Source organism: Pseudophryne corroboree, chromosome 4 (assembly GCF_028390025.1).
Source record: "Pseudophryne corroboree isolate aPseCor3 chromosome 4, aPseCor3.hap2, whole genome shotgun sequence".
Taxonomy (NCBI): domain Eukaryota; kingdom Metazoa; phylum Chordata; class Amphibia; order Anura; family Myobatrachidae; genus Pseudophryne; species Pseudophryne corroboree.
The window spans coordinates 747,021,636-747,040,661 of record NC_086447.1 but is presented as its reverse complement, the minus strand read 5'-3'; the positions used below and the strand labels follow the sequence as shown (position 1 = coordinate 747,040,661).

Here is a 19,026-nt window from a genome sequence, read left to right as displayed (position 1 = left end):
TTCTATCATATTTCTTAAAGAGGGGGCTTTTGTTATGGGAAAATCTAGAGCATCTGTGCAATCACAATGCTCAGTGAGTGGGTAGGTGATTGTCAAAAATCTCTATCACCAAATATATACAGAGAATGTTAAAAACCATTTCATTTTACTAAGCACATACCAGAGAAAGCTTGTTTTAAATATGGTTTTGAGCTTGCAAATAGTAATTTTTCTTTGATCGGTGCATCCTCAGGGGCCCTAAAAAAAAGAATATTTTAATGCTCAGCAAAACATCAGTCAGGAAAAATCAAATACAAAAACAACTTTCAGCATGTTTATATCATTTTAACATTTAGTACAGACTAGTAAAATAGGTGATACAGTATACATTATGTAGTTAGAGGTAACACTCAACTAGAGAAGTTGGACCACAGAGACACGCCTGTATAGCACACTGAGAATGGGTGCGACATAAAATGCGGATCTTGTTTGTATGCTATGGTTGTGGTTTTACATGTCTGAAATCATTATTGTTCAATAGTTCTCAAATCTAACATAATACAGTTTTATATGGAGGTTGAAGATGAGTAAGGTAGATAGATGAGCCATGCAGACTACAAAAGGCCATGAGGATGAAGACAGGCAGCACCGAAGAAGGGCTCTCTGGTGCACTGTGCTGACCACTCCCACTAAAATGTGATGTCACATGAGGTGTGGGGCTGCCAACAGGATTAAGTGTAGAGCTTCCTGGATGCTCCTGGCAGCTCTGCACACTGCATGGTATGTGCAGCACTGCTACTGGTTGCAGGGTTCCGTTCCAGGACAAGTGCATCGCTGGGCCCCATAGTAATATGTGGGCAGGGACCCATCAGAGCAGAGAGGGGGTCTTCTATGTAAATGCATGGCATTCATATGCACCACTCAGAGGAGGCACCTGCTCTCTTTTCAGAGACCAGTGGATAGTCTCAGAGGCTAGAGTGCATCACTTTGTCCTTGTCCAAATCTCCCTCACACATAATGCCCACAGTAGTAGTGCAACTTATGCACATAATGCCCACAGTAGTAGTGCCCCTTATACACATAATGCCCACATTAGTAATGCCCCTTACATATAGTGCCAACAGTAGTAGTGCCCTTTACACATAATGCCCACAGTAGTCGTGCCCTTTTATAACCATAATGCCCACAGTAACGGCTCTTAGAAATTATGCCACACAGACACAGCACTGTAATTACCTGAAGCCCTACTCTTACTTCCGCCGCAATCAAACAGCTCTTTGCACTCAGCATTATCCCTACACACACTGCCTAGACCCATACCTCATGGTTCAGACAATCCAGTGGGGTGGGCGCTCTGCCGGGGGCTGGGAGGGGGGTTCGGAGGTTGCAGCTTACATGAAGGAGGGGGGGGGGGGGCTTCAGCCACTGAATGGCTGCTGTAGTATGAATATTTTTTTTCCTGTCTACAGCAGCATCACAGGGAGATAGGCCCTGATGTGCCTTGACACTGGTGCTCTGCTGATGCCTGTCATACAGTATGACAGTCGCAGCAGCAGTGGATAGCAGCTCGGCACCTCCCTGCATTGCTTAACATGCTGAGCGCATTACGCTGGGCCTTGGCAGAACCCTCCTTTTAGCGATGGAAGCCATGTTGTTTGCTGACTCCTGTCCCACTATATCACAAATAAGTGACCAGAGCAAAACCTATGTTGCTGAAGAGGAAAATGGCAAGTACACTCCATTGGATGAGCTGCATAAAATCATTTCACCTCCGCTTCACATTAAGTTGGGCCTAATGAAGAAATTTGTGAAATCTCTGGATAAGGGCCAGGCTTTCAGTTACCTGAAGGAAAAGTTTCTGAAGTCAAGCGATGCAATGCTAAAAGAAGGCATTTTTGTAGGCCCCCAAATAAGGAGCCTGCTTACAGATTAAGGGGTCTATTCATAAAAGATTGGAGAAGTGAGCCAGTGGAGAAGTTGCCCATGGCGACCAATTAATGTTGAGGTAACATTTATAAAGTGCATTCTATAAAATGATATGCAGTAGCTGATTGGTTGCCATGGGCAACTTCTCCACTGGCTCACTTCTCCTCACTTTTCCCTGCTTCATAAACAGACCCCTAAATATTTAACACTAAATTGAGGGAAATGGAGGGCATAATTCAGATCTGTTCGCTCGCTAGCGTTTTTCGCTGCGCAGCGATCAGTAAACTACTGCGCATGCGTATGCACCGCAATGCGCAGGTGCGCTGTACGGTTACAAAGCGGATCGTTGTTGTGCACTGGTTCAAGCTAAGAAACCATTCGCACAGCCGTTCGCAAGGAGATTTACAGGAAGAGGATGTTTGTGGGTGGCCACTGACCATTTTCTGGGAGTGGTTGGAAAAACGCAGGCGTGTCAAAGCGTTTGCAGGGCGGGTGTCTGACGTCAATTCCGGGCTCGAATAGGCTGAAGTGATCACAGCGGCTAAGTAAGGTCAGAGCTACTCAGAAACTGCACAAGCTGTTTTTGTACAGGGCGGCTGCACATGCGATCGCACACTTGCACAGATAAAATACACTCCCCTATAGGCGGCATCTATCTGTTCGCAGCGCTGCAAAAAATAGCTAGCGAGCGAACAGATCTGAATTAGGCCCTGAGTCTGCTGCTTAGTCCTCCTTCAAGGCTGCTGTGCATGGATTCATAGGGAACAGAAAAGGGGTCAACTACGTGTCCATCGTGAATTAACTATTGGACAACTACAAGAATATTGCTCCCTGACAACCTGGGTACTGTAAGTGATGAACAGAGGGAACGTTTCACCAAGACATTCTGACAATGAGCATTGCTACCAAGGATGCTGGGACCCTGCAATGATGGGGGAAAAACTGCTGGTTCCTTTTTATAGAGACCAATGAGACACTGTACAAATGGAAAGCCTCCTATTTCTCTAGAGCAGTTACTTAACTTTTTATATTTTTTTAACAGTTACGTTACGGCTAATTTGGATTGTTTCTGAAGTTTAGTTTCTGCAGTTTTTAAGAATTTCTGTAGTTTTATTAGTATTTTATAAGTGAATACAATGAGAATATTTCAATTGTATAGAGTTCAATTGATATTTTTACTTATCTTACTTTTTCCAGATTAAAGAGTCTATTTACTAAGCCTTAGATGGAGATAAAGTGCATGGAGATAAAGTACCAGCCAGCCAGCTCCTGTCATTTTTCAAACCCAGCCTGTGACATGGTAGTTAGGAGCTGATTGGCAGCTCCTTGCAAGAGCATAAACACCAGTGCCCTGTGCCTTGTAGCCAACAGTGTGAGGAGAGGAATCCTGAATGCAAAGGGTCTTGGGGCCTAATTCAGTCCTGATCGCTGTGCTGAAAATTTGCAGAGGTCCGTGATCAGATAGTCGCCGCCCAGGGAGAGTGAAAACACTCCCCGTGCTAGTGTGCGAATGCATGTGTACCATACTTACCTACATTGTAAGTCTCCTCTCCGGGAGAAGCCCGGAGAGGAGACGCTGCAGGTGTCTTCGGGGGGCGGGGCCGGACTGTGACATCACTAAGCCCCCGCATCGGGAAATGCAGCGATTCGCGGGTCCGCGGGAAGGGGGCGGGGCAAAAATGACGCAATTGGCGTCATTTTAACCCCTTCTCCACCCGACGGACCCGCGAGAGGTTATCTCTCCATCCTGCTTGCATCACTAGGGTGCGAGCAGGATGCGGGAGACCGGCCCACTCTTCCGGGGGTGCGGGGGGCTACCCCAAAAAACGGGAGCCTCCCGCAGCTTCCAGGAGAGTAGGTAAGTATGATGTGTACGCCGTGTGAAAACTTCACCATGTAGCGGACAGCTGCAAATCCGTTCACTACTCACTCAACATCGAATGATTTTCCCAGTCTGTGCAGCCTGTGCAGTCTGTGCGTAGCCCAGGACTTACTCCTACAGTGCGATAGAATCAGGCTGATCGGAGCCAGAGTTGACATCACACACCCTCCCTGAAAACGCTTGGTAATGACTGCATTTTTCCAGACACTCCCAGAAAACGGCCAGTTACCAACCCCAAACGCCCGCTTCCTGTCAATCACCTTGCGTACGCCTAGGGATTGACATTTTTGCACCATTCTGTCGCTGTTTGGCATCCCGTCTGCGCATTGCGGTGCATACGCATGCACAGTCATTCAATAATCGTCCACTGTGCGAATTCACACAACAGCGATCGGGTCTGAATCCGGCCCTTGGATTGGACTGTCAGCAGATAGTGATAATAATATGCTACCACTGCTAGCTAGTATCTATTAACTTACCACATAACAAATATCAGGTCTTGCTTCTTTGATTCGCCTGTAATGTAATGAATATCCAGCAAGGCATAACAACATTTGTTATCAGGAAACAGTGTTTTCAAACGGGGAAAAAAGTTAGCACAGTCGTCAGACAAAATTTCTTTGCCCTCCTCCACAATGATGTATTTCTCATCTCTGCTGAAACCAAAGAAAACTGCTTTCTTCCCAGACTTCTTGAGCTTCATTTCTTGGAACAAGAGGATGACAGAGTTATCTACCTGGACACCCGATGCCTGTGTAAACAACAGTAGGAACAGCTATTGATTGGATTTAGGAACTTAAATTAAACATTCCATCAAAACATGGGCCCTCATTCCGAGTTGATCGGTTGCAAGGCGAATTTAGCAGAGTTACACACGCTAAGCCGCCGCCTACTGGGAGTGAATCTTAGCTTCTTAAAATTGCGACCGATGTATTCGCAATAATGCGATTACTAACTACTTAGCAGTTTCAGAGTAGCTCCAGACTTACTCTGCCTGTGCGATCATTTCAGTGCTTGTCGTTCCTGGTTGACGTCACAAACACACCCAGCGTTCGCCCAGGCACTCCCACCGTTTCTCCGGCCACTCCTGCGTTTTTTCCGGAAACGGTAGCGTTTTCAGCCACACGCCCCTGAAACGCCGTGTTTCCGCCCAGTAACACCCATTTCCTGTCAATCACATTACGATCGCCGGAGCGAAGAAAAAGCCGTGAGTAAAAATACTTTCTTCATAGTAAAGTTACTTGGCGCAGTCGCAGTGCGAACATTGCGCATGCGTACTAAGCGGATTTTCACTGCGATGCGATGAAAAATACCGAGCGAACAACTCGGAATGAGGGCCATTGTTAAACCTGAAAAAACCCTCAGTTTACTGTAATACCTTTTTACTGCCAGTAGGTGTCACATATGCTATTGATGATTTTAGTGAGATTTTGACAGCAGGAAAACTGCTAAGTCCTCTTCTAGATAATGCAGCCTTTCTAATCATTGAATACACTACTTTCTAAATCATTGAACATTTTGTTGTGTAAATAGTGAAAGATATGCAAGAATTTACACAAACATAAATCAAAACTAATGCAGGGTACACACTAGAGCAATGTCGGCACGATATGCCATTTCGGAACGACATTTTACATCGCTTAGTGTGTATGCATGATTGTGTACTCCTGTGGTCGCTAGCGATGGATGCTTGGTTGTATGTTCTGCACATAAAACCAATTGTTGTCGCTAGTGTCCTGTAGCATGCTAATGTAGGACCAAACAAGTTTGTTCCGACCTTCATTAGCATTGCCTCAGTGTGTACACACAATCTCGGCTGATGGGGATTTGTTCCTGACGTTGCTCTAGCGCGGCGCCGTAACTAGGTGTGTGCTGAAGGGGCATTGCCCACAGCGCACACCTAGTTAGAGCGCATATTCACCATGGCTGCGCTCCCACTGCCCGTCCCTGAGGAAGCGGCTCACTGATCGCGGGTGATTGGGCAGGCGGCGGTCGCGGTCAGAGCCTCTGATCTGCGGCGCTGCGCTCCTCCGACGGCTCCCTGTAGGTTGCCCTGGCAACCGAGCAGCAGAGGCTCCAGCGCCGCATAGAAGTTCAGGCATACTTACCTACTCTCCCGGAAGCTGCGGGAGGCTCCCGTTTTTTGGGGTAGCCCCCCGCACCCCCGGAAGAGTGGGCAGGTCTCCCGCATCCTGCTCGCACCCTAGTGATGCGAGCAGGATGGAGAGATAACCTCCCGCATTCGCGGGTCCGTCGGGTGGAGAAGGGGTTAAAATGACGCAAATCGCGTCATATTAGCCCCGCCCCCTTCCAGCGGACCACAAATCGCGGCATTTCCCGATGTGGGGGCGGGGCTTAGTGATGTCACAGTCCGGCCCCGCCCCCCGAAGACACTGCAGCGTCTCCTCTCTGGGCTTCTCCCGGAGAGGAGAAATAAAATGTAGGTAAGTATGAGTTCAGGACAGCTGAGCGACGGCTCAGCTGTCCAATGGTGTTAAGGTGCAGCCTGCGGCTCAGTCATTGGCTGGGCACGCAGGCTGCAGGAAATAAGAGTTTGTGGAGCCAGCCAGTAGAGTGCCACAAGCAGCTTGCCAGCCGCAGAGAAAAAAGTAAGCTAGCTGTATTTTTTTTTTTTTTAAATCATCCTGCTGTTATAATGTAGTTTTTTTTTATTATGCTGCGGTTTATAAAATTGGAATTTTTGGCTCTCTGTGTTGCTTTGTGTGTCTATGTAATGTGTAGTGTGTGTGTGTGAGTGTGCATATATATATATACGTATGTTTATATGGGACGCTGTCTGCCGTAATGTGTAAAAAGGGGTCGCTGTCTGCCGTAATGTATAAAAAGGGGACGCTGTCTGCCGTAATGTGTAAAAAGGGGAATCTGTCTGCCGTAATGTGAAAAAGGGGGACGCTGACTGCCGTAATGTGAAAAAAGGGGACGCTGTCTGCCGTAATGTGTAAAAAGGGGAATCTGTCTGCCGTAATGTGTAAAGAGGGGACGCTGTCTGATGTAATGTGTAAAAAGGGGACGCTGTCTGATGTAATGTGTAAAAAGGGGACGCTGTCTGCCGTAATGTCTAAAAAGGGGACGCTGTCTGCCATAATGTGTAAAAAGGTGAATCTGTCCGCCATAAGGTGTAAAAGGGGCTCTACCTGGTGTAGTGGCGCGACTGTGCGGCGTAATTTGAATAATGGAGACTACTGTGCACCATTATATAAATTGGTATTATTTTGTGGCCGCACCCCTTTCCAGTGAAGCCACGCCCCTATATTTTTTGGGCGCGCCTAAGGCGCGCACTGTCGCCAGTTTACATTAAGGGGGGGGGGGGCGCTGATGCCGTTTCTTGCACACAGCGATAAAATGTCTAGTTACGGCACTGCTCTAGTGTATACCCAGCAGAAGTTAGCTTGCTCCTCAACTTCCCCTCTTCCATTTCCTTTTAAAAGAACCTACTCTTTGGGTCTCATGCCTAAGCAGAGCCGGCCCTAACCAATATGATTCCCTAGGCAAGATTTTGGCTGGTGCCCCCAGCACCACCACTAGTTATGCCTCTGACCCTGCACCCCTTACCCAGCACCATCACCCCTCACCCATAGCAGTCCCTTTTTTGGTGCTCCTACTCCTTTTATTTTAAATACAAACAATGCGCACATTCGATGCACAGCCCAAAAAGGGGCGTGATCTTGCTGGGAAGGGGCAAGTCCACCCAATAGTACCCCCAATTCACATTACGCCACACAGTAGTGCAACTTTATTCACATTGTATCATATGATAGTGACCATTATTCACGTTACATCACACAGTAGTACCATTTTACCTTATACACGTCACTCTTCACAGTAGTGCCCCTTATTCACATTACATCACACTGCATTACCCTTACTCACATTATACAACACCATATAGTTCTTTATTTAAATTAGACCACACAGTAGTGCCCTTTCTGTGCATTACGCCACACAATAGAGTACCTTATACACATAATGCCACACATTAGTATCACCTTTATACACATAATACCACACAGTAATACCCCTTACACATTATGCCAACCTTTATTAATGCCCTTATACACATAATTTCCCTTACACATATGCCGCACATTATTAATGCCCGTTTACACATAATGACACACATACTGTCCCTTACACATATGCCGCACATTATTAATGCCCTTATACACGTAATGGCACACATAGTGCCCCTTACACATATCCTGCACATTATTAATGTATTTATACACATGACACACATAATGGCCCTTACACATATACCGAACACTATTGCACAATCAACCCACCTGTACACAGCACTCACACTGCCGCTAACACCGTGACATCTGCCTCTGCTTAGATACAAATGTGTCCTCATACATCTTGCCTGAATACACATTGCAGGAGATGCCTGGCATGGAGATGCCTGGCGTGAGTCAGTTGGCAGCTCTAAGCCAGCTTTGCTAACGTCGGGCACCTTTTTTTGCTGAAAATGCATTTTATTTGCATTGGTATGTGACTAAGATGCAGAAGAAACTTCTGCTGATTAAAATGATATGCTGCATGCCTATATTCTGTGTGCGTCTGTGGCTATATCTGCATACAAAATGCTACGTTACAGTGATTTCCAGGAATACACTGTAATATAGCATTTCGTATGCAGATACAGCTGCAGTCATACACAGAATATAGGCATGCCGCATATCATTTTAATCAGTATTAGCTGCTTGTGCCACATGGCATTCCAAATGCCCTAGGCATTTGCCTAGTTTGCCTATGCCTAGGGCCGGCTCTGTGCCTGAGCAATTTACAAGGTGCATACAATCAGTTTAGCTTGAGTAATGCACTGCCTCATTCTCCAAACTGACAGATACTTGTGGACTGCCACCTACAGCTTGTTTTCTATTGTTTAGAGATGTGCCACAATTGTTTGACTCAGAACACAGGCTTAGAATTACAGCTGTCGCTACCATTAGGGAACCTAGGGGATATAAAGTGAACAGAGATAAAGTACCAACCAACCAGCTCCTAACTGTCATTTTTGATATAAAGGGGTCTATGTACTAAGCCTTAGAGAGCGATAAAGTGGACCGAGATAAAGTACAAACCAATCAGCTCCTAACTGAATTTTTTTAAATCCAGTCTGCAACATGACAGCTAGGAACTGATTGGCTGGTACTTTATCTCTGACCACTTTATCTCTATCCAAGGCTTAGTAAATAGACCTTAAAGTCTGTAAACTGACAGTTAGGAGCTGATTGTCTGGTACTTTATCTCCGTCCACTTTATCTCTCTCCAAGGCTTAGTACATAGACCTTCTAGTTGGTTGCCAAGCTCTATGCCAGTATGGGGAGCCGAGCATTGCCCCCACTTCCTATAATAAGCAGTGAGGGGGTGCCACCTAGGTCATCCCCTGGGCTTGTATTAAAGTCCTGCATTGTGTCTCTATGGGAGCGATTCAATTCAGTGCGATATGAATAGCACTGGGAAGGAGTTCCCAGAGCTATTCAGTTGACTGCGTTGTTAATCCAGGACAGAGGATTTCTTCTTGCACCCCTCCTAAAGTGTGAGCAGAACTAGTGCTGCAATGTTGTCTTTCGCGCCAGCACTTAAGTCCGGGAAAGACGGTTACTGCGACTAAATATCCAGCTTAAGGCGCAGCCGGCATCTCCTAACTAAGTGCAAGATGCGAAGAGGACAATTGAATTGCTCCGGCCTTACATATATCAAACTCTAGTTCTTCTTTGCTACCATGGCTGCAGTGGCGTCATGAGGGGGGTCCCGGGGGTGCGTCCCGCACCCAGGTGTCACCCTTCAATGGGGAGACACCAAAAAGGGCTGCACTCCCGCACCCCCATCCCATACACATCTGCAGCGGCAGCATCACACTCCCACCTGGCAACAAGCCCCCTCACCCCCGCTGACTGCGGACGCGATGAGGAGCGGAGCTTGATTGCCGGCGTCGCACCGCAGGCACCGTTGCTGCACTGGGCAGAGCTGATACTAGTGCACAGCGGGCGCGGCGGCAGCAGCAGCCAGGCCCGGCGACAGGGGGGGTCAAAGGGGACACCTGTACCGGGCCCCGAGGGTTGGAGGGGCCCCATGAATCAGGGAAATAAAATATAGGACGCACTGCCTATTTGAAGTGAATGCCTGCCCAGCTGCCAGTCACCTAAAAAATTAATTAAGTGTCGTCCAGTCAGAAGCCGCAATACCTCCTTCTGCGCCTCCCCCTCCTTACCCTGTCACTTGGTATGGTCCCATACCGTGGCACCAACGTCGTGACGTCATGACGCTGGCCCGCCGGCACTTCCCTGTCTCCTGCCTCCGCTGAGGAGCAGTCCAGAAGCTGTGCACAACCTCCCGCTGCCAGCCTGGCCACTGGTGTGTGACACTCGAGGGAGAAGATTGCAGCAGCCCCCCCGCAGTGCTACACACGAGAGAGACACCCTAGCTGTGGTGACAGTGAGTCCTTCCTGGACAGTCTATGTCTGCTTCACAGTATGTGTGTGTGTGTATACAGTATATGTGATGTGTATGTATGTAGGTATGTGTATGAGTGTGTTTGTGCTCCAGTAACGGACACAGTGCACTTTTGTTGTGTGTTTTCCATCTATGTATTGTAGTGTTTCAGTATATGCACAAATCTAGTGCCTTGTATTTGGTGATGCCTGTATTGGCACATGCAGGTTAGGGATATTTAGGGAGTGGGACGGAGGGGAGGGGGGCCCCAGAGATATCAGTGTAACGAGCGCCTGAAATTTTTCGGGTTTTGTGTTTTGGTTTTGGGTTCGGTTCCGCGGCCGTGTTTTGGGTTCGAACGCGTTTTGGCAAAACCTCACCGAATTTTTTTTGTCGGATTCGGGTGTGTTTTGGATTCGGGTGTTTTTTTCAAAAAACACTAAAAAACAGCTTAAATCATAGAATTTGGGGGTCATTTTGATCCCAAAGTATTATTAACCTCAAAAACCATAATTTACACTCATTTTCAGTCTATTCTGAATACCTCACACCTCACAATATTATTTTTAGTCCTAAAATTTGCACCGAGGTCGCTGTGTGAGTAAGATAAGCGACCCTAGTGGCCGACACAAACACCGGGCCCATCTAGGAGTGGCACTGCAGTGTCACGCAGGATGTCCCTTCCAAAAAACCCTCCCCAAACAGCACATGACGCAAAGAAAAAAAGAGGCGCAATGAGGTAGCTGTGTGAGTAAGATTAGCGACCCTAGTGGCCGACACAAACACCGGGCCCATCTAGGAGTGGCACTGCAGTGTCACGCAGGATGGCCCTTCCAAAAAACCCTCCCCAAACAGCACATGACGCAAAGAAAAAAAGAGGCGCAATGAGGTAGCTGACTGTGTGAGTAAGATTAGCGACCCTAGTGGCCGACACAAACACCGGGCCCATCTAGGAGTGGCACTGCAGTGTCACGCAGGATGGCCCTTCCAAAAAACCCTCCCCAAACAGCACATGACGCAAAGAAAAAAAGAGGCGCAATGAGGTAGCTGACTGTGTGAGTAAGATTAGCGACCCTAGTGGCCGACACAAACACCGGGCCCATCTAGGAGTGGCACTGCAGTGTCACGCAGGATGTCCCTTCCAAAAAACCCTCCCCAAACAGCACATGACGCAAAGAAAAAAAGAGGCGCAATGAGGTAGCTGTGTGAGTAAGATTAGCGACCCTAGTGGCCGACACAAACACCGGGCCCATCTAGGAGTGGCACTGCAGTGTCACGCAGGATGTCCCTTCCAAAAAACCCTCCCCAAACAGCACATGACGCAAAGAAAAAAAGAGGCGCAATGAGGTAGCTGACTGTGTGAGTAAGATTAGCGACCCTAGTGGCCGACACAAACACCGGGCCCATTTAGGAGTGGCACTGCAGTGTCACGCAGGATGTCCCTTCCAAAAAACCCTCCCCAATCAGCACATGATGCAAAGAAAAAGAAAAGAAAAAAGAGGTGCAAGATGGAATTATCCTTGGGCCCTCCCACCCACCCTTATGTTGTATAAACAAAACAGGACATGCACACTTTAACCAACCCATCATTTCAGTGACAGGGTCTGCCACACGACTGTGACTGATATGACGGGTTGGTTTGGACCCCCCCCAAAAAAGAAGCAATTAATCTCTCCTTGCACAAACTGGCTCTACAGAGGCAAGATGTCCACCTCATCTTCACCCTCCGATATATCACCGTGTACATCCCCCTCCTCACAGATTATCAATTCGTCCCCACTGGAATCCACCATCTCAGCTCCCTGTGTACTTTGTGGAGGCAATTGCTGCTGGTCAATGTCTCCGCGGAGGAATTGATTATAATTCATTTTAATGAACATCATCTTCTCCACATTTTCTGGATGTAACCTCGTACGCCGATTGCTGACAAGGTGAGCGGCGGCACTAAACACTCTTTCGGAGTACACACTTGTGGGAGGGCAACTTAGGTAGAATAAAGCCAGTTTGTGCAAGGGCCTCCAAATTGCCTCTTTTTCCTGCCAGTATAAGTACGGACTGTGTGACGTGCCTACTTGGATGCGGTCACTCATATAATCCTCCACCATTCTATCAATGTTGAGAGAATCATATGCAGTGACAGTAGACGACATGTCCGTAATCGTTGTCAGGTCCTTCAGTCCGGACCAGATGTCAGCATCAGCAGTCGCTCCAGACTGCCCTGCATCACCGCCAGCGGGTGGGCTCGGAATTCTGAGCCTTTTCCTCGCACCCCCAGTTGCGGGAGAATGTGAAGGAGGAGATGTTGACAGGTCGCGTTCCGCTTGACTTGACAATTTTGTCACCAGCAGGTCTTTCAACCCCAGCAGACCTGTGTCTGCCGGAAAGAGAGATCCAAGGTAGGCTTTAAATCTAGGATCGAGCACGGTGGCCAAAATGTAGTGCTCTGATTTCAACAGATTGACCACCCGTGAATCCTTGTTAAGCGAATTAAGGGCTGCATCCACAAGTCCCACATGCCTAGCGGAATCGCTCCCTTTTAGCTCCTTCTTCAATGCCTCCAGCTTCTTCTGCAAAAGCCTGATGAGGGGAATGACCTGACTCAGGCTGGCAGTGTCTGAACTGACTTCACGTGTGGCAAGTTCAAAGGGCATCAGAACCTTGCACAACGTTGAAATCATTCTCCACTGCACTTGAGACAGGTGCATTCCATCTCCTATATCGTGCTCAATTGTATAGGCTTGAATGGCCTTTTGCTGCTCCTCCAACCTCTGAAGCATATAGAGGGTTGAATTCCACCTCGTTACCACTTCTTGCTTCAGATGATGGCAGGGCAGGTTCAGTAGTTTTTGGTGGTGCTCCAGTCTTCTGTACGTGGTGCCTGTACTCCGAAAGTGTCCCGCAATTTTTCTGGCCACCGACAGCATCTCTTGCACGCCCCTGTCGTTTTTTAAAAAATTCTGCACCACCAAATTCAAGGTATGTGCAAAACATGGGACGTGCTGGAATTTGCCCATATTTAATGCACACACAATATTGCTGGCGTTGTCCGATGCCACAAATCCACAGGAGAGTCCAATTGGGGTAAGCCATTCCGCGATGATCTTCCTCAGTTGCCGTAAGAGGTTTTCAGCTGTGTGCGTATTCTGGAAAGCGGTGATACAAAGCGTAGCCTGCCTAGGAAAGAGTTGGCGTTTGCGAGATGCTGCTACTGGTGCCGCCGCTGCTGTTCTTGCGGCGGGAGTCCATACATCTACCCAGTGGGCTGTCACAGTCATATAGTCCTGACCCTGCCCTGCTCCACTTGTCCACATGTCCGTGGTTAAGTGGACATTGGGTACAACTGCATTTTTTAGGAGACTGGTGAGTCTTTTTCTGACGTCCGTGTACATTCTCGGTATCGCCTGCCTAGAGAAGTGGAACCTAGATGGTATTTGGTAACGGGGGCACACTGCCTCAATAAATTGTCTAGTTCCCTGTGAACTAACGGCGGATACCGGACGCACGTCTAACACCAACATAGTTGTCAAGGACTCAGTTATCCGCTTTGCAGTAGGATGACTGCTGTGATATTTCATCTTCCTCGCAAAGGACTGTTGAACAGTCAATTGCTTACTGGAAGTAGTACAAGTGGGCTTACGACTTCCCCTCTGGGATGACCATCGACTCCCAGCGGCAACAACAGCAGCGCCAGCAGCAGTAGGCGTTACACGCAAGGATGCATCGGAGGAATCCCAGGCAGGAGAGGACTCGTCAGACTTGCCAGTGACATGGCCTGCAGGACTATTGGCATTCCTGGGGAAGGAGGAAATTGACACTGAGGGAGTTGGTGGGGTGGTTTGCGTGAGCTTGGTTACAAGAGGAAGGGATTTACTGGTCAGTGGACTGCTTCCGCTGTCACCCAAAGTTTTTGAACTTGTCACTGACTTATTATGAATGCGCTGCAGGTGACGTATAAGGGAGGATGTTCCGAGGTGGTTAACGTCCTTACCCCTACTTATTACAGCTTGACAAAGGGAACACACGGCTTGACACCTGTTGTCCGCATTTCTGGTGAAATACCTCCACACCGAAGAGCTGATTTTTTTGGTATTTTCACCTGGCATGTCAACGGCCATATTCCTCCCACGGACAACAGGTGTCTCCCCGGGTGCCTGACTTAAACAAACCACCTCACCATCAGAATCCTCCTGGTCAATTTCCTCCCCAGCGCCAGCAACACCCATATCCTCCTCATCCTGGTGTACTTCAACACTGACATCTTCAATCTGACTATCAGGAACTGGACTGCGGGTGCTCCTTCCAGCACTTGCAGGGGGCGTGCAAATGGTGGAAGGCGCATGCTCTTCACGTCCAGTGTTGGGAAGGTCAGGCATCGCAACCGACACAATTGGACTCTCCTTGTGGATTTGGGATTTCAAAGAACGCACAGTTCTTTGCGGTGCTTTTGCCAGCTTGAGTCTTTTCAGTTTTCTAGCGAGAGGCTGAGTGCTTCCATCCTCATGTGAAGCTGAACCACTAGCCATGAACATAGGCCAGGGCCTCAGCCGTTCCTTGCCACTCCGTGTGGTAAATGGCATATTGGCAAGTTTACGCTTCTCCTCCGACAATTTTATTTTAGGTTTTGGAGTCCTTTTTTTACTGATATTTGGTGTTTTGGTTTTGACATGCTCTGTACTATGCCATTGGGCATCGGCCTTGGCAGACGACGTTGCTGGCATTTCATCGTCTCGGCCATGACTAGTGGCAGCAGCTTCAGCACGAGGTGGAAGTGGATCTTGATCTTTCCCTAATTTTGGAACCTCAACATTTTTGTTCTCCATATTTTAATAGGCACAACTAAAAGGCACCTCAGGTAAACAATGCAGATGGATGGATTGGATACTAGTATACAATTATGGACGGGCTGCCGAGTGCCGACACAGAGGTAGCCACAGCCGTGAACTACCGCACTGTACTGTGTCTGCTGCTAATATATAGACTGGTTGATAAAGAGATAGTATACTCGTAACTAGTATGTATGTATAAAGAAAGAAAAAAAAACCACGGTTAGGTCACTGGTATATACAATTATGGACGGGCTGCCGAGTGCCGACACAGAGGTAGCCACAGCCGTGAACTACCGCACTGTACTGTGTCTGCTGCTAATATATAGACTGGTTGATAAAGAGATAGTATACTCGTAACTAGTATGTATGTATAAAGAAAGAAAAAAAAACCACGGTTAGGTCACTGGTATATACAATTATGGACGGGCTGCCGAGTGCCGACACAGAGGTAGCCACAGCCGTGAACTACCGCACTGTACTGTGTCTGCTGCTAATATATAGACTGGTTAATAAAGAGATAGTATACTCGTAACTAGTATGTATGTATAAAGAAAGAAAAAAAAACCACGGTTAGGTCACTGGTATATACAATTATGGACGGGCTGCGGAGTGCCGACACAGAGGTAGCCACAGCCGTGAACTACCGCACTGTACTGTGTCTGCTGCTAATATATAGACTGGTTGATAAAGAGATAGTATACTCGTAACTAGTATGTATGTATAAAGAAAGAAAAAAAACCACGGTTAGGTGGTATATACAATTATGGACGGGCTGCCGAGTGCCGACACAGAGGTAGCCACAGCCGTGAACTACCGCACTGTACTGTGTCTGCTGCTAATATATAGACTGGTTGATAAAGAGATAGTATACTCGTAACTAGTATGTATGTATAAAGAAAGAAAAAAAAACCACGGTTAGGTCACTGGTATATACAATTATGGACGGGCTGCCGAGTGCCGACACAGAGGTAGCCACAGCCGTGAACTACCGCACTGTACACTGGTTGATAAAGAGATAGTAGTATACTCGTAACAACTAGTATGACGACGGTATAAAGAATGAAAAAAAAACCACGGTTAGGTGGTATATAATACAATTATGGTTGGACGGACTGCCTGCCGAGTGCCGACACAGAGGTAGCCACAGCCGTGAACTACCGCACTGTACACTGGTTGATAAAGAGATAGTAGTATACTCGTAACAACTAGTATGACGACGGTATAAAGAATGAAAAAAAAACCACGGTTAGGTGGTATATAATACAATTATGGTTGGACGGACTGCCTGCCGAGTGCCGACACAGAGGTAGCCACAGCCGTGAACTACCGCACTGTACACTGGTTGATAAAGAGATAGTAGTATACTCGTAACAACTAGTATGACGACGGTATAAAGAACGAAAAAAAAACCACGGTTAGGTGGTATATATTATAATACAATTATGGATGGACGGACTGCCTGCCGAGTTCCGACACAGAGGTAGCCACAGCCGTGAACTACCGCACTGTACACTGGTTGATAAAGAGATAGTAGTATACTCGTAACAACTAGTATGACGACGGTATAAAGAACGAAAAAAAAACCACGGTTAGGTGGTATATATTATAATACAATTATGGATGGACGGACTGCCTGCCGAGTTCCGACACAGAGGTAGCCACAGCCGTGAACTACCGCACTGTACACTGGTTGATAAAGAGATAGTAGTATACTCGTAACAACTAGTATGACTATGACGACGGTATAAAGAAAGAAAAAAAAAACCACGGTTAGGTGGTATATAATACAATTATGGATGGACGGACTGCCTGCCGAGTGCCGACACAGAGGTAGCCACAGCCGTGAACTACCGCACTGTACTGTGTCTGCTGCTAATATAGACTGGTTGATAAAGAGATAGTATACAATACTACTAATATACTGGTGGTCAGGCACTGGTCACCACTAGTCACACTGGCAGTGGCACTCCTGCAGCAAAAGTGTGCACTGTTTAATTTTAATATAATATTATTTATCATGTACTCCTGGCTCCTGCTATAACAACCTGCAGTGCTCCCCAGTCTCCCCCACAATTATAAGCTTTATATACAATACATTGATGTGCAGCACACTGGGCTGAGCAGTGCACACAGACTGAGTCACTGTGTGACTGTGTATCGTTTTTTTCAGGCAGAGAACGGATATATTAAATAAAACAAACAACTGCACTGTCTCTGGTGGTCACTGGTCACTGTGGTCGTCAGTCACTAAACTCTGTCTGCACTCTGCACTCTCTTCTAATCTACAGTATCACAGCAATCTCTCTCTCTCTCTCTCTTCTAAATCTAATCTAAATGGAGAGGACGCCAGCCACGTCCTCTCCCTATCAATCTCAATGCACGTGTGAAAATGGCGGCGACGCGCGGCTCCTTATATAGAATCCGAGTCTCGCGATAGAATCCGAGCCTCGCGAGAATCCGACAGCGTCATGATGACGTTCGGGGCGCGCTCGGGTTAACCGAGCAAGGCGGGAAGATCCGAGTCGCTCGGACCCGTGAAAAAAAAAGTGAAGTTCGCGCGGGTTCGGATTCAAAGAAACCGAACCCGCTCATCTCTATGTAACGGGCCCCAAGATTTCTGTTGCCGGCCCTGGCAGCAGCAACAGATCCCTCCCCCTGTCCCTCAGCACATTGGAAGCTGCTTGCTGTTGGGAGGGTGGGGGGGATGAGGTAGGAAGTGACCTGGCGCGGAAAGATTGAGTTTGGACTGCTGGGAGCTAGGAGGAGTAGGCTGAAGAGAAAGAGTGCATGGTTTCATGGTGAGTGACTCGGTTATAAGCAGGGTGGGGGGGGGGAGGGAGACTCTGTGTGTGCACATATACACTTCAATTGCTGGTTATTTACATTGGTATACTATACACAGGTGCAAAATTCCAGTGCTGAATGTCGAGTAAAACAGTACTTCAGAATGAGAGCTGGGATTTTGCCTGAACTATTTTGTTTGTTTTATTTGGTGTTTAGTATTAATAGGTATGTGTATTTTACTCTATCTTTTTTCCATATGTGACTTTTTTTTAACATGTTTATACCAGACTTGCCTACCCTCCTGTATTTACTGGGACACTCCCGTTTTTTAGTTTAGCCTCCCGCTGCACTGGAAGCCTTGCTAGTCCTCCTGTTTTTACTAGAGATGAGCGGGTTCGGTTTCTCTGAATCCGAACCCGCCAGAACTTCATGTTTTTTTTCACGGGTCCGAGCGACTCGGATCTTCCCGCCTTGCTCGGTTAACCCGAGCGCGCCCCGAACGTCATCATGACGCTGTCGGATTCTCGCGAGGCTCGGATTCTATCGCGAGACTCGGATTCTATATAAGGAGCCGCGCGTCGCCGCCATTTTCACACGTGCATTGAGATTGATAGGGAGAGGACGTGGCTGGCGTCCTCTCCGTTTAGAATTAGAATAGATTAGAGAGACACTTGATTTACTAATTTTGGGGAGCATTAGGAGTACTCAGTAGTGTACAGTGCAGAGTTTTGCTGATAGTGACCAGTGACCACCACTTTTATTTATAATCCGTTCTCTGCCTGAAAAAAGCGATACACAGCACACAGTGACTCAGTCACATACCATATCTGTGTGCACTGCTCAGGCTCAGGCCAGTGTGCTGCATCATCTATTATCTATCTATATATAATATTATATATATCTGTCTGACTGCTCAGCTCACACAGCTTATAATTGTGGGGGAGACTGGGGAGCACTACTGCAGTGCCAGTTATAGGTTATAGCAGGAGCCAGGAGTACATAATATATTATATAGTGAGTGACCACCAGACACACAGTGCAGTTTATTTAATATATCCGTTCTCTGCCTGAAAAAAGCGATAAGTCACCCATATGTTTTATTATTATGCAAACTAAAACCAATAACCTAGAAATAATGACACGTACAACTGTATAGATTGGAAAAATTGG

The 19,026-nt window shown here is 47.3% G+C and overlaps 1 protein-coding gene across 1 annotated transcript in view; it reads right to left on the bottom strand.

Annotated features, from left to right (window-relative positions):
• The window catches only part of DSTN (destrin, actin depolymerizing factor), a 146,665-nt gene that overhangs the window by 36,322 nt on the left and 91,317 nt on the right, over nucleotides 1-19,026 (bottom strand). Inside the window, exons 2-3 of the mRNA XM_063918136.1 lie at nucleotides 4,267-4,538; nucleotides 161-237 (exon numbers count right to left, since the gene is read on the bottom strand). Of these exons, the coding sequence (XP_063774206.1) occupies nucleotides 161-237; nucleotides 4,267-4,538 (349 nt within the window). The remainder of the gene's footprint in view (nucleotides 1-160; nucleotides 238-4,266; nucleotides 4,539-19,026) is intronic.